General features: G+C 42.9%; 1 protein-coding gene across 2 annotated transcripts; it reads left to right on the forward strand.

Moving 5' to 3' along the window:
• The first annotated feature begins 2,496 nt into the window (after positions 1-2,496).
• On the forward strand, positions 2,497-11,178 carry LOC112216065 (extracellular matrix protein 2). Of its 2 annotated transcripts, none has more exons than XM_024375700.2 (10): positions 2,497-2,808; positions 3,080-3,205; positions 5,166-5,314; positions 5,690-6,155; positions 6,434-6,549; positions 7,732-7,867; positions 8,045-8,202; positions 8,795-8,934; positions 9,697-10,023; positions 10,449-11,178. In XM_024375700.2, the coding sequence occupies exons 1-10, from the start codon at positions 2,652-2,654 to the stop codon at positions 10,639-10,641; spliced, it is 1,968 nt and encodes a 655-aa protein (XP_024231468.1). In that variant the 5' UTR covers positions 2,497-2,651; the 3' UTR covers positions 10,642-11,178. The 2 variants fall into 2 exon arrangements, with proteins under 2 accessions (XP_024231468.1, XP_024231467.1); XM_024375699.2 differs by having other exon boundaries at positions 2,498-2,808; positions 5,687-6,155.
• Positions 11,179-13,575: the final 2,397 nt, after the last annotated feature.

Consider the following 13,575-nt stretch of genomic DNA (forward strand, 5'->3'; position numbering starts at 1 on the left):
CCTCTGAACAGTTGATGTTGAGATATGTATGTTACTTGAACTCTGTGAAGCATTTATTTGGGATGCAATTTCTGAGGCTGGTAACTCTAATGAACGTATTCTCTGCAGCAGAGGTAACTCTGGGTCTTCCTTTCCTGTGGCGGTCCTCATGAAAGCCCAGTTTCATCATACAGTAGCTCTTGATGGTTTTTGCGACTGCACTTAAAGAAACTTTAAAAGTTCTTGAAATTTTCCGCCTTGACTGACCTTCATGTCTTAAAGTAATGATGGACTGTCATTTCTCTTTGCTTATTTGAGCTGTTCTTGCCATAATATGGACTTTTACCAAATAGGGCTATCTTCTGTATACCAACCCTACCTTGTCACAACACAACTGATTGGGTCAAACGCATTAAGAAGGAAAGAAATTCCACAAATTATCTTTTAACAAGGCACACCTGTTATTTGAAATGCATTCCAGGTGACTATCTCATGAAACTGGTTGAGAGAATGCCAACAGTGTTCAAAGCCGTCATCAAGGCAAAGGATGGCTCCTTTGAAGAATGTCAAATATATTTTGATATGTTTAACACTTTTTTGGTTACTACATGATTCCATGTGTTATTTCATAGTTTTGATGTCTTCACTATTCTACAATGTAGAAAATAGTTTACAAAAAAAACAAAAAAACTTAAATGAGTAGGTGTGTCCAAACTTTTGACTGGTACTCCATGCCTGATGTGAACATCATTTCTTTGCATGTAGTGAGGTTTCAGGTTTCTTTCATTTCTGAAAGTGCTATACCAGGCCATGAGTAAAAATACTATTTTGAAAGGTGGGTGGCAAATGTGACTTCCTCTCACACCACACTACTCTCTAGAATAACCTGAGGTTTGTCAGGATTTATAATGGGGATGGATGAATTCAGTTACTTTGAGCACTTTACTTAGCCACATGTTATTTTGTGTCTGGAATTATGTAATTTCTTTATTGTTGCAACAGATACTGCACATAGGTTTAGGTACTTATTAAAGCATAATTTATATTTAGACAAATGTTCTAAAAAAACAATAAAAACAGTAGTAAATGAATTGTGTTACAAACCAGACTTGATTCTCACATGGACTCAAATAACCTGTGTTTTGCTGTCAAGGGTATATTGAGGTCAGCCTCTTAGCCAATCACCTTCTTAGTAAAAAGGCATTGTGAAAATATTCAAGATTTCTGAATTCTCAGACCATGCAGTGCATTGAAAGGCACAAGGACAGATTTATTAAGAATTTGCGCCAGTGCAAAGTTTGCACCTTTGTTTTCTATACTTGCAGTAAGGTTGTTAATTTTCACAATCTTTTATTGACATTTACCAGTAAATTTTGGGGCACATATTCATAAACCGTCTCAGAGTAATATCGCTGATCTAGGATCAGTTTAGCCTTTTTGAAAGGGGAGACTTGGTCCTAGATCAGCACTCCTAAGATTCTTTATGAATACAGGCCCATTAGCAAACTTTGAACTAGTGCAATCGTTGAGTAAATCTGATCCTATAAGTATCTATGGCGTATGCTCAGATTACTCATTAGGATTGCATACTCAGTCTGTTTTGTTCCTGGTTGGCCAGGCAGCAGGTCAGCAGGTGTCTGTTTCTAAAAGCAGGATGATGTAGGAGTGTTTGGTATTTACTCTCTCTGAGTGGTTGGTGTCAGGCACACCTTTTTAAATCTCACTAACAGGATGTGGACACCACAATCGAGTAGGAGTTGGACAATTTGGATGGGGTTTTGAAAAATGTTTAAGAAATTAGACATGAAATACAAACAGGGGTCATACTGGGAGAAATAGTGGTAGGGGGCCAGTGATAGATGTGGCCCAGAATGCAGTAAGTGTTGCTGCAACCATATCCCACTCCCAGAGATAAGGTTAAGTGTTCATGTATATTAAACTTACTATATCGGGAAACATTAATTGACATTGTCGACATACATTGTGGTTGTCTTAGTTACACGCATTGTGTGTAAACAGAGGAGAGGCAAGGCCCTGGGGACATTACAGGGGGGAAACTGTGCAGTCAAGCAGGGTCACAAACCAGAGGAAAAAAAATCCAAAAATTTCTCAGGAGTGTGGTCTCTGTGTCTCCCTGTCCTGTTGGCTGGTAGTGGTTGGTGGTGGGGCTGGGTTGTGGGGGTGTTGGACTCAAAGCAGCCTTTCATTCCAGCTGGGCTTTGAGAGATAATTTTTTTCTTCTTTCATGGCCATACTGTACAGCGGGCTATACCTCCTCTGGCCTGTGGCCAATGGGAATGGGAATGTCTGTTTGGGCTGTCAGAAAGCACTCCGCTGGTTGACATCACAGTAATTTGATAAGCCGTCTCTGACTGGACCTCCTCTATTGGTTTGTTAGGTATACAAGGTGCTAGGGGCGGAGACGAAAGAGGTGGTTCTTGAAAAGGAATGAAAGAGGGTCTTTGTCCTGAAAATGTTTTCCTTTTATTTTTTCACCCACTCCTCTGCTTCCTCTCTCCACTCCTCTCTCCTCTCACCTTTGTTTTTTTTTTGGGGTGTGTGGCCAAAAAATATTTGTTGGGGGTGAGACTATATAAAGGTCCTTCAGGAGTTAAGATTCCTCACACTCAGTTGTCCAAAGGAAGACTGACCAGGAGAGTCCAAAGTTGACCATGAACAGATTAGCGCTCCTATGTCTCTGCCTATGCGCAGCATTCTCACTAATCAGTGGGAAGTCCAGCAGGAGAGCAGAGAAGCTCAGGAGGTCCAAACCCCTGGTAGCAACTGACTCATCTGAACCAGATGATACTAATGATGCTGTTTTCCCCGGTAAGTTTTCAACATGATTTTGGAAAAGGGTGGTGGAATGTTAGATGGAGGAAATGTGCACAGTGCTTCTAGTTTTTGTGATTATAGCATTTACCCAATTCAAGGGTGGTCCACAATGCTTCACGAAGAACTGCATTCAGTTTTCTAAGACTGAATTGGAGTGTGGGGCTTGTATATCAGTGTGTACTTTACCTGTGGATCATGTGTCGTGCAGGTAAGTAATGCTATGTGTGTCTGTGTGTGTATGTGTGTGTCTGTCTGTCAATTGCAGGCCGCAGCGGGCAGTGCTCGGTGAATGGGATGTCCCTGTTTGACAGGGCTATGTGGTCGCCTCAGCCCTGCCTTGTGTGCCAGTGTCAGATGGGAACTGTCAGCTGTCACCCTGTTCCCTGTGCCGGTAAGCTGCAGCTGCATTTACACAGCGGCCAGTTTGTACGTCTGCCTTCACTCCTATTGTTCATCATTCAAGTTGTAGATTGTTATTGAACGATTATACTCTTATTTGTGGTTATTAGATTTCATGGCAGCTTCTAGTTGAAATGGTCCATGCTGCCATAAAGTGTACAAATTGACCAGGGCATGGAATTGAACATACATACAGTACCATCCAAAAGTTTGGACACACATACTCATATAAGGGTTTTTCTTTATTTTTGCTATTTTCTACATTGTAGAATAATAGTGAAGACATCAAAACTATAAAATAACACATATGAAGTCATGTCGTAACCAAAAAAGTGTTAAACATATCAATATATATTTTATACTCGAGATTCTTCAAAATATCTACGCTTTGCCTTGATGACAGCTTTGCACACTCTTGACATGGTCTCAAGCAGCTTCATGAGATAGTCACCTGGAATGCATTTCAATTATCAGGTGTGCCTTGTTAAAAGTTAATTTGTGGAATTTCTTTCCTTCTTAATGCGTTTGACCCAATCAGTTGTGTTGTGACAAGGTAGGGTTGGTATACAGAAGATAGCCCTATTTGGTAAAAGTGTCACAGGGTGTGACTAGGGTGGGCATTCTATGTTCATTTTCTATTTTTGTATTTCTTTGTTGTTAGGCCTGTGGTTCTCAATCAGAGGCTGTTGTCTATCGTTGTCTCTGATTGAGAACCATACTTAGGTAGCTTTTTCTCACATGGGTTTTGTGGGTAGTTGTTTTGTGTCTTTCTGCACCAGACAGAACTGTTTTGGTTTGTGTTCATTCTCTTTGGTATTTTGGCTAATCAGTGTTCAGTTCCAATAATAAAGATGAACATGTACCACGCTGCAACTTGGTCCTCCACTCCTTCCAACAGCCGTTACAAAAAGTCCATATTATGGCAAGAACAGCTCAAATATGCAAAGAGTAACGACAGTCCATCATTACTTTCAGACATGAAGGTCAGTCAATGCGGAAAATTTCAAGAACTTTTAAAGTTTCTTCAAGTGCAGTTGCAAAAACCATTGAGCGCTATGATGAAACTGGGCTATTTGACAAAGAAGGAGAGTGATGGAGTGCTGCATCAGATGACCTGGCCTCCACAATCATCTGTCCTCAACCCAATTGAGATGGTTTGGGATGAGTTGGACCACAGAGTGAAGGAAAATCAGCCAAGAAGTGCTCAGCATATGTGGGAACTCCTTTAAGACTATTGGAAAAACATTCCAAGTAAAGCTGGTTGAGAGAATGTCAAGTCTGCAAAGCTGTCATCAAGGCTGTCATGCCCTGACCGTAGAGATCTTTTTATTCTCTATGTTTGGTTGGTCAGGGTGTGACTCGGGTGGGAAACTCTGTTCTTTGTTTCTATGTTTTGGCCGGGTATGGTTCTCAATCAGGGACAGCTGTCTATCGTTGTCTCTGATTGGGAATCATACTTAGGCAGCATTTTTTTCCTTTTATATTTGTGGGTAGTTGTCTTTGTTAGTGGCATTATAGCCTAAGTAAGCTTCATGGTCGTTTCCTTTGTTTTGTTGGCGAAATTTATCAATAAAAGAAATGTACTCTCAACATGCTGCACCTTGGTCCGGTCATTTCCACCACGACAGCGATTGTGGCAAAGGGTGACTACTTTGAAGAATCTCAAATATAAAATATATTTTGATTTGTTTAGTACTTTATTGGTTACTACATGATTCCATATGTGTTATTTCATAGTTTTGATGTCCACTATTATTCTACAATGTAGAAAATAGTAAAAATAAAGAAAAGCCATGGAATGAGTAGGTGTATCAACTTTTGACTGGTACTGTACATGTGTACATATACTGTATAAATGTGAATTTAACATATATTGCCCTTTTGACTGGTACTGTACATGTGTACATATGCTGTATAAATGTGAATTTAACATATATTGCCCTTTCCCTCAGGTTCAAACAACCAGCACACAGTGGCTCCCAAAGCCAAGAAGCCCTCCCCTAATGCAGAGGACAAAGAGGGGATCCCAAAGTGGAAGAAGAGTTTCCAAAGGAGAGCAGGAAGTCAGAAGGAGGAGCAGCCTGTTACTCCAGCGAAAGTGGTGGGGGCCCATGGGAATATAAAGAGGGCAAATGAACTAACAATGCTTTAAATTTTGTTTATGACGCAGGTTGGCGTTTATTGTCATTCTTGTCCTGGAGGCAGAAGTGGGCGATTTCGGGACTTAGGGTTAGCAGTCTGGTTAAGGTTAGGTTTAAAATCATATTTTATGACTTTGGCTGTGCCAGCTAGCGACCACTTTGCAGAGCTGCCTCCAAGACAAGATTCATGATAAAAATACTAACCTGCGTTTATGACTGAGAATTGGCTGACAGGGATATTTGTGAGGACAATGAGTCACCAAATGCAGAATCATTTTAAATATATATATTTTGTGTGTGATGTCTATGTTGTAAAACCCGTGGCCACCCAGAAGAAGCAAGAAGAAACAGTGAAGAAACAGGAAGTGGCAGTGAAGACAGAGGTTAGGAGGGCTGATGTCCCTGTGGCCAAGAGGCGTGACCCGAAGATAACCAAAGTCAGCCTTCCATACCTTCCCTACGATGACGATGATGACGATCACGATGACCACGACCACAGTGAGCATGATGATGATGACGACGATGACGATTACATCATCAGGGCCATGGGAAAGCCCACCATGCGGGCCAACAGGCACCCGGTTGTGGCACCGACAGGGAGACCAGCCACCACTAGGAAACCCGTGGTGAGGGCGCCGGGGCCAGGACATCCTGTGGTCACGTTCCCCAGGAGACACAGCATCATGGAGTCTCTCCCTGCTGGCTGCCTGCTCTTGGAGTCTCTGATCACCTGTGGCAGCACTGGCATGGCCCACATCCCCATCCTCTCAGATCAGGGGGTCAAGACCCTCTATCTGGCAGGTAAGGATATACAGAGATCTCACATGTTACTTACAGGGACAATTGGCATAGTCAAGCAATGTTTAATCAGTTTGAATTTTGTGAAGGCAAAGGATTTATCATTGTCTATAATGGCTTCGATACAATCAAATGTGGTTTGCGGTGCATACACAGTTGCATATAAACATAGTTTGCACACAAAGATACTGCATAAACACTAATGCAGGTCCAATAGCATGAGGGCCCAGGTTTTTCTGTTTGAGGTGACTGGGTCAGTTTGTGTTCTATTCTCTTATCAGACAATACGATCAGTAAGATCCCTCACCAGGCACTGGCTGGGCTGCCCAACCTGGAGTGGCTGGACCTGAGCAAGAACAAGCTGGACGACTCCTCCATCAGCCCTGACCTGTTCCGGGTGAGTCTTGGAGCATATTTCTTCTCAACATATTTGTCTTTGGTTCCAGTTGGACCTCTACTGCGCTCCCAGACCCACCTACACATCTCAGCCTTATGTTACTAAGGGCTCTATTGACCATTCTCATGCTGCATTGCCTGGATTCCTCTCGGTCTGTTCTGAAAGAATATTAACATGGAATATATGTCACAGTTTAGTGGTATAGAACAGGGTTTCCAAGACTCGGTCCTGGATCCCTCCCCTGGGTGCACGTTTTGGTTTTTGCTCTAGCATTACAAAGCTGATTCAAATAATCAAAGCTTGATGATGAGTTGGTTATTTGAATCAGCTGTGTAAGTGCTAGAGCAAAAACCAAAACTTGCACTCAGGGGTAGCCCTCAGGACCAAGTTTGGGAAACCCTGTTATAGAATAGTACAGGTATGTGCATGTTATAGTCATTTAAGTTATAGGTAGCGCCTAATGTTTCAACAAGACGATCCATCTTGTAGTTGGACTGCAAGGACTGCTGCTGTCTCCCAGGTAGCGCATGAGAGCAGAAGTCGAATCTGGCTCCATCAGGTTGAATCTCACTTAGCTGTTGAAATAAATCGGGGAATATCGTCGGTCAACAGACAAGCCACAACTAAAAACAGAACAATAATTTTTGGTAAGGTGTCCTAACATTCACCTGTTCCCACTCAGTTGTCATAGTCCCTTGATGCCAAGAACTCACGGTGCTAAAAACTCCCTTGAGAGAACATTAGTGTTTATCAACTACTCTGCTTGCAGTACATCTCAGAGTTGACAAAGACTATATAACAAAGCACATTATGAGAAACTTCATAAATAAGACGGGGTGGAATTCAATAAAATCCCCACTGAGAACAGCCATCGCTGGAGAAATTAAATTATTATTCCTGCGCCATTGAAAAACACAATTATGTACATAGCCTACAAGCCTATTACAGAGTATAGTAATTATGTAGGTTATTCAGCTGGTAGTTACACTGGTATAAGGCCGTGTACCAAATGAAACACACATTGATGGTATATCTCTTAAACAGCAAAGTAGAAGCGTAAGGTAAAATTGCAGTTCTTGTGCTTGGCCATAATAGAGAGAAGGACACTGGTTACATCACAGCACGCCTTCTGTTCTAGCACGCCTTCTGTTCTAAGGTGGGTGGATTTTTGGCTTGTTTCAGACCCTGACCAAGCTGAGGAGGCTGAATTTAGATGGCAACAATCTGACCAAAGTCCCCTCGTTTCTACCGCCATCCCTGGTGGAGCTGAAGATCAATGACAACAAGATCCTGGGCCTCACACCTAGTAGCTTTAAAGGTATGTGAATGAGTGTACAAAGATTTGTTCTGATAGGATGTGCAGAACAGTACTTTAGCATTGTTGGCATAGCCCATTTGGCAACAAATATCTGGAAAATAAGTCAAATAACTACATCAGATATTATTGACATGTTGATATTGTCGTGTTGCGATTTGAAAACGTGGCTCTCCTCAGGTTTGTCCAAACTACTGACACTGGAGCTTGAGGATAACCACTTCCATGATGGGAATATGTCACCTTTGACCTTCCGGCCCCTGAAGAAACTCATCTATCTGCGACTGGAGGACAACAAGTTACGGGCCATCCCCTCTGGGCTTCCTACGACCCTGCAGGTCAGTGATTGGACAAGGTGCCTGTAATGCCACTTTAGTGAGCCAATGACATGCAGTAAGTAGCCTCAATCCAACAGAGGAGTTTAGCTTGGGGAGGCATGACTTTCTGAGACATTTGGGTCAATCAAGCTAAATTATTTTCCCTTATTTTAAATGCTTATTGGGTGCAGAGCCATGACGTAGTGGTCACACTCCCCGGCACATGTCACGTATACAACTCCCCACTGGAGACCAGAGTTCAACCCTTGCGTCCAGCCTTCCCCACCTAATTTCCCCACCGTCTGAATAAAGTCAAAATATACTGTATATAATAAAAAATAAATATGTCTTGGTGTAGTCCACAGACTCGTCAATAATGTAGTAACATGACAGAGGTTTTTGATGTTTTACTAAACATGCATAGTTTTTTTGTAATTGCAAGCTAGGTCCATACATACCACAAACTCCAATCTGTAGTGTGTAGACTGGTTAGGTCTCCCTCACCCCCTTAACAACACGGTAGGTCCCCCTCACCCCCTTCACAACACGGTAGGTCCCCCTGAACCCCCTAAAAACACGGATACTAAAGGTGTTTTGCGACTTGTATTTCTAGACACTTCACCTGTCAGATAACAGAATAGAAGAGGTGCATGAGAGGATCCTTAACAAGACTGTCAACCTCAGGTTTCTGGACCTCAGTTATAACAAGATCCGGGAGGACCGCATAGCACCAAGGGCCTGGATACACCTGTTGTAAGTCCCAACAACCCAACCTCTCTCCATTCTTACTTTTGCAGCATTTAGGAGGTTGTTCAGTGCAATGATTACTGATTACTGCTACTCTGGTTTTGATCGCCACCTTGAAGGGACTATTAATGCAAACATACAGTATTTCAGATCCTCTGTATTTACTTTATGAATGTATTGAATATAATTTTTTGACAAACGATGTAGTAAAATGTATGAATATAAACATGATTGCATACAGGATTCTGAAGCAAAATGTGAAATGATGTAATCCATCTGACACTCAGTGCATTTGTTAGTCTCCCAGTTTGAGTGGCAATAATGAGTGGAAAATATGTTTGCAGGGCACAATTTTCATTGCATATTTGAAGAAAGGGGAGGGAAAAGAGGAGGGAAAAGCAGCGTGAGATTGTTTCGGGACGTGCTGATGTGGCTGGCTACACAGCGGAACAGCAAACTCAGTCCAGCTTTATGATTGGGCTTGACTGTCTCCAGAACCTAAGGGAGAGACTGCTGGCTCTTAGTGGTTTTAAACTACAAAATCGTTGCATAGATGTGATGGATATGATGGAACCCTCTGGTGAATGATTGGGAAACATTGAACCAGCCTTCTAAAGGAAAGGTGGACTAGTAATATAGATCTAAAATTGAAAATCTCTGTCAATTGGAGACATAATGCAGTACATTCATTACCTTCTATCTATTCATGTCTTCAAGCTTTTCACATATTGAGCAAAAGATCTCCCTGTATTTTCCCTACCATTTCAGAAAGTTGGAGTCGTTGGATCTGTCGCACAATAAGCTGGTGCATGTTCCCTCCTTCCTCCCTGTGGGCCTTAAGCAGCTCCACCTGCACCACAACCAGATTGAGCGGATCCCTGGCTACGTGTTTGGCCACATGAAACCGGGACTGGACCTCCTGCACCTGTCCCACAACAGGCTGGCCAACGACGGCATTGATAATGTGTCCTTCCTGGGTCTGTACAACACTCTGACTGAACTCCTGCTGGACCACAACCAGCTTTGCTCCATCCCCAGGGGGCTACTGAAGCTCAAGAGCCTGCAGCTCCTCCGCCTCAACCACAATGTTATCAGGTAACTCAACCACAGCGTTAACAAATTACTCAACCACAATGTTATCTGGTAACTCAACCACAATGTTATCAGGTAACTCAACTGTGAAGTTATCTGGTAACTCAGCTACAACGTTATCTAACGTAATTAAGTTCCTCTCTCTGTCCTCTTCCTCCCACTGGGAGACAAACCAACTTTGAGAAGAGCACAGTACTGTACTCTTTTTCGAAATAAAATAGAGACAAATAGCCAGTTAGCCACATGCAGTCTCTAACCATAATGGCACATCCAAATCTATTGTGAATCTCACTGTGTAATTTTTGTTTTCTCTCTGCTATTTCCTTTGATCGGGTCAAAGGTCCTTCTGTCTTGTCTGAATATTCTGTCTTTCTATCTGTGGTCACTGAGTGCCCAGCTGTCTGTCTGTTTTTCTCTCCTCCTTGCAGGGACGTTCCTCTGAACTCTCTGTGTGACACGCGCCTGAGCGACGACTCGCCCCTAGTCTCCGTTCACCTGGAGTACAACTTGATTGACCGGCGCCTCATCCCACCCACTGCCCTCTCCTGCATCAAGACCTACCATAGCATCATACTACGGCCACAGAGTCACGAGGAAGATTACCACCATGAAGATTATTAGTATCCCTCTTCCTCCCCTCCCTCCTCCTCTTTCACCCCTCTCTCCAACCCCCTGTCAGTTTGTCCTGGGTTTCACCTAGTGCCTCATTACATAATTCCCTCTGACTCTGTCTCTGATTGTCTTCTCTGATGCGTTGTGATTAGGTTAGTCAGACTTATGATACCCACACTGTATGCAACAGGTGAACTTAGACTTCTATCCTAAGTCTTACCATAAGTCCAGGGCAATGTTAATGCAACCAGCCTTTTGTCAGTGGGCAGACAGACAGATTATGTGTTTGTCTTTGACCTGTTTCACAGAGTCACTCTGTAAGGCAGTGTTAGGTTTTACTTGTGACTTTAATCTTGCTTGATAGTAGTATGTATCAAAAGAAACAGAATGTGCAGTTACCCAGGGTGATCCAGGTAGCTACTTGATAGTAGTGCCCTCTACTCTAGACTCACTGTTGTTGTTTTTTAATGAATTGATGAACAACTGTTTCAACTTTGTGACCAACTTATGTAATGAAACATTTTGAAAATAAAACATGGAAAATAATTGCTGTTCATTGTCTATGGTTACTTTAAATAGCCTGAGTAGGTCTTAGTAGCTCAAACAATCTACATGAGCAGCACTGGGTAGAGGCAGTTGCTGGTTGTTTTATCCTTAGTTGATACTGCATTTAAGTGGTTGGATAGTACAAAATTGATTATTTTGGGCATATATCATAATTTTCTTAGCTCACCAGAGGTGGTTGGATTGTAATTGGTGTATTTACTGTAGTTCTCAACCTAATGAGGAAGTTTAAAATCTCTCGCTCTCTCTCGCTCTCTCACACACACACAAAAGTGGCAATGAAAAGGGGACTGGACCAATTCTTGGTTATGGCTTAAAATACACTGCTCAAAAAAATAAAGGGAACACTAAAATAACACATCCTAGATCTGAATGAAATATTCTTATTAAATACTTTTTTCTTTACATAGTTGAATGTGCTGACAACAAAATCACACAAATTATCAATGGAAATCAAATTTATCAACCGATGGAGGTCTGGATTTGGAGTCACACTCAAAATTAAAGTGGAAAACCACACTACAGGCTGATCCAACTTTGATGTAATGTTCTTAAAACAAGTCAAAATGAGGCTCAGTAGTGTGTGTGGCCTCCACGTGCCTGTATGACCTCCCTACAACGCCTGGGCATGCTCCTGATGAGGTGGCGGATGGTCTCCTGAGGGATCTCCTCCCAGACCTGGACTAAAGCATCCGCCAACTCCTGGACAGTCTGTGGTGCAACGTGACGTTGGTGGATGGAGCGAGACATGATGTCCCAGATGTGCTCAATTGAATTCAGGTCTGGGGAACGGGCGGGCCAGTCCATAGCATCAATACTTTCCTCTTGCAGGAACTGCTGACACACTCCAGCCACATGAGGTCTAGCATTGTCTTGCATTAGGAGGAACCCAGGGCCAACCGCACCAGCATATGGTCCCACAAGGGGTCTGAGGATCTCATCTCGGTACCTAATGGCAGTCAGGCTACCCCTGGCGAGCACATGGAGGGCTGTGCGGCCCCCCAAAGAAATGCCACCCCACACCATGACTGACCCACCGCCAAACCGGTCATGCTGGAGGATGTTGCAGGCAGCAGAACGTTCTCCACGGCGTCTCCAGACTCTGTCACGTCTGCCACGTGCTCAGTGTGAACCTGCTTTCATCTGTGAAGAGCACAGGGCGCCAGTGGCGAATTTGCCAATCTTGGTGTTCTCTGGCAAATGAAAAACATCCTGCACGGTGTTGGGCTGTAAGCACAACCACCACCTGTGGACGTCGGGCCCTCATACCACCCTCATGGAGTCTGTTTCTGACCGTTTGAGCAGACACATGCACATTTGTGGCCTGCGGAGGTAATTTTGCAGGGCTCTGGCAGTGCTCCTCCTGCTCCTCCTTGCACAAAGGCGGAGGTAGCGGTCCTGCTGCTGGGTTTTTGCCCTCCTACGGCCTCCTCCACGTCTCCTGATGTACTGGCCTGTCTCCTGGTAGTGCCTCCATGCTCTGGACACCATGCTGACCGACACAGCAAACCTTCTTGCCACAGCTCGCATTGATGTGTCATCCTGGATGAGCTGCACTACCTGAGCCATTTGTGTGGGTTGTAGACTCTGTCTCATGCTACCACTAGAGTGAAAGCACCACCAGCATTCAAAAGTGACCAAAACATCAGCCAGGAAGCATAGGAACTGAGAAGTGGTCTGTGGTCACCACCTGCAGAACCACTCCTTTATTGGGGGTGTCTTGCTAATTGCCTATAATTTCCACCTGTTGTCTATTCCATTTGCACAACAGCATGTGAAATTTATTGTCAATCAGTGTTGCTTCCTAAGTGGTCAGTTTGATTTCACAGAAGTGTGATTGACTTGGAGTTACATTGTGTTGTTTAAGTGTTCCCTTTATTTTTTTGAGCAGTGTACTTTTGGTAACTCCTTCTGTGGTTTTTAACAGGTACTGTGCAGAGTCCTGACTCTGCTGGCAGATGGGTTCACAGATAAAGGACCATCTCATGGAATAAAACACTTATCCTGTATATCAGTTTGAGGTTTAATTCATCTTTATTTAAAAATCCTCTACACATACTTTATTTAAAAAACATTTTTTTATGGTAAGTGTCTTGCTGTCTCGTGACTGTCACAGTAAATATATTTGAGCTTCTTGACTTAAAGATGATCATATATTCAGTATTATTTACAGTTGGAAGACACTATATGGTACAGATTTATTACAGTTGGTTGAACATTCTGCATTTGAAATGTTTTTGATTGTTAAAGTAATATATAACATTTGAAATTGACTATGTAGCTTTAAATTATTTGTTTTAGAATTCTGGGTGTGACGCAATCCTACCTAGCCTACAAATTATATATTCCTTTTGTAGCTGTTGATCAATTTCCCTTGAG

The sequence above is a fragment of the Oncorhynchus tshawytscha genome, linkage group LG16 (assembly GCF_018296145.1).
Source record: "Oncorhynchus tshawytscha isolate Ot180627B linkage group LG16, Otsh_v2.0, whole genome shotgun sequence".
NCBI classification, from domain to species: domain Eukaryota; kingdom Metazoa; phylum Chordata; class Actinopteri; order Salmoniformes; family Salmonidae; genus Oncorhynchus; species Oncorhynchus tshawytscha.

What these genes read in the sequence shown, in the direction of transcription:
- LOC112216065 (XM_024375699.2), top strand. Translation starts at nt 2,652, where the DNA reads ATGAACAGATTAGCGCTCCTATGTCTCTGCCTATGCGCAGCATTCTCA. An exon ending in CTGTTACTCCAGCGAAAGTG is followed by an intron (nt 5,315 to 5,686) that starts GTGGGGGCCCAT and finishes GTGGCCACCCAG; the next exon opens with AAGAAGCAAGAAGAAACAGT. An exon ending in CTCAACCACAATGTTATCAG is followed by an intron (nt 10,024 to 10,448) that starts GTAACTCAACCA and finishes TCCTCCTTGCAG; the next exon opens with GGACGTTCCTCTGAACTCTC.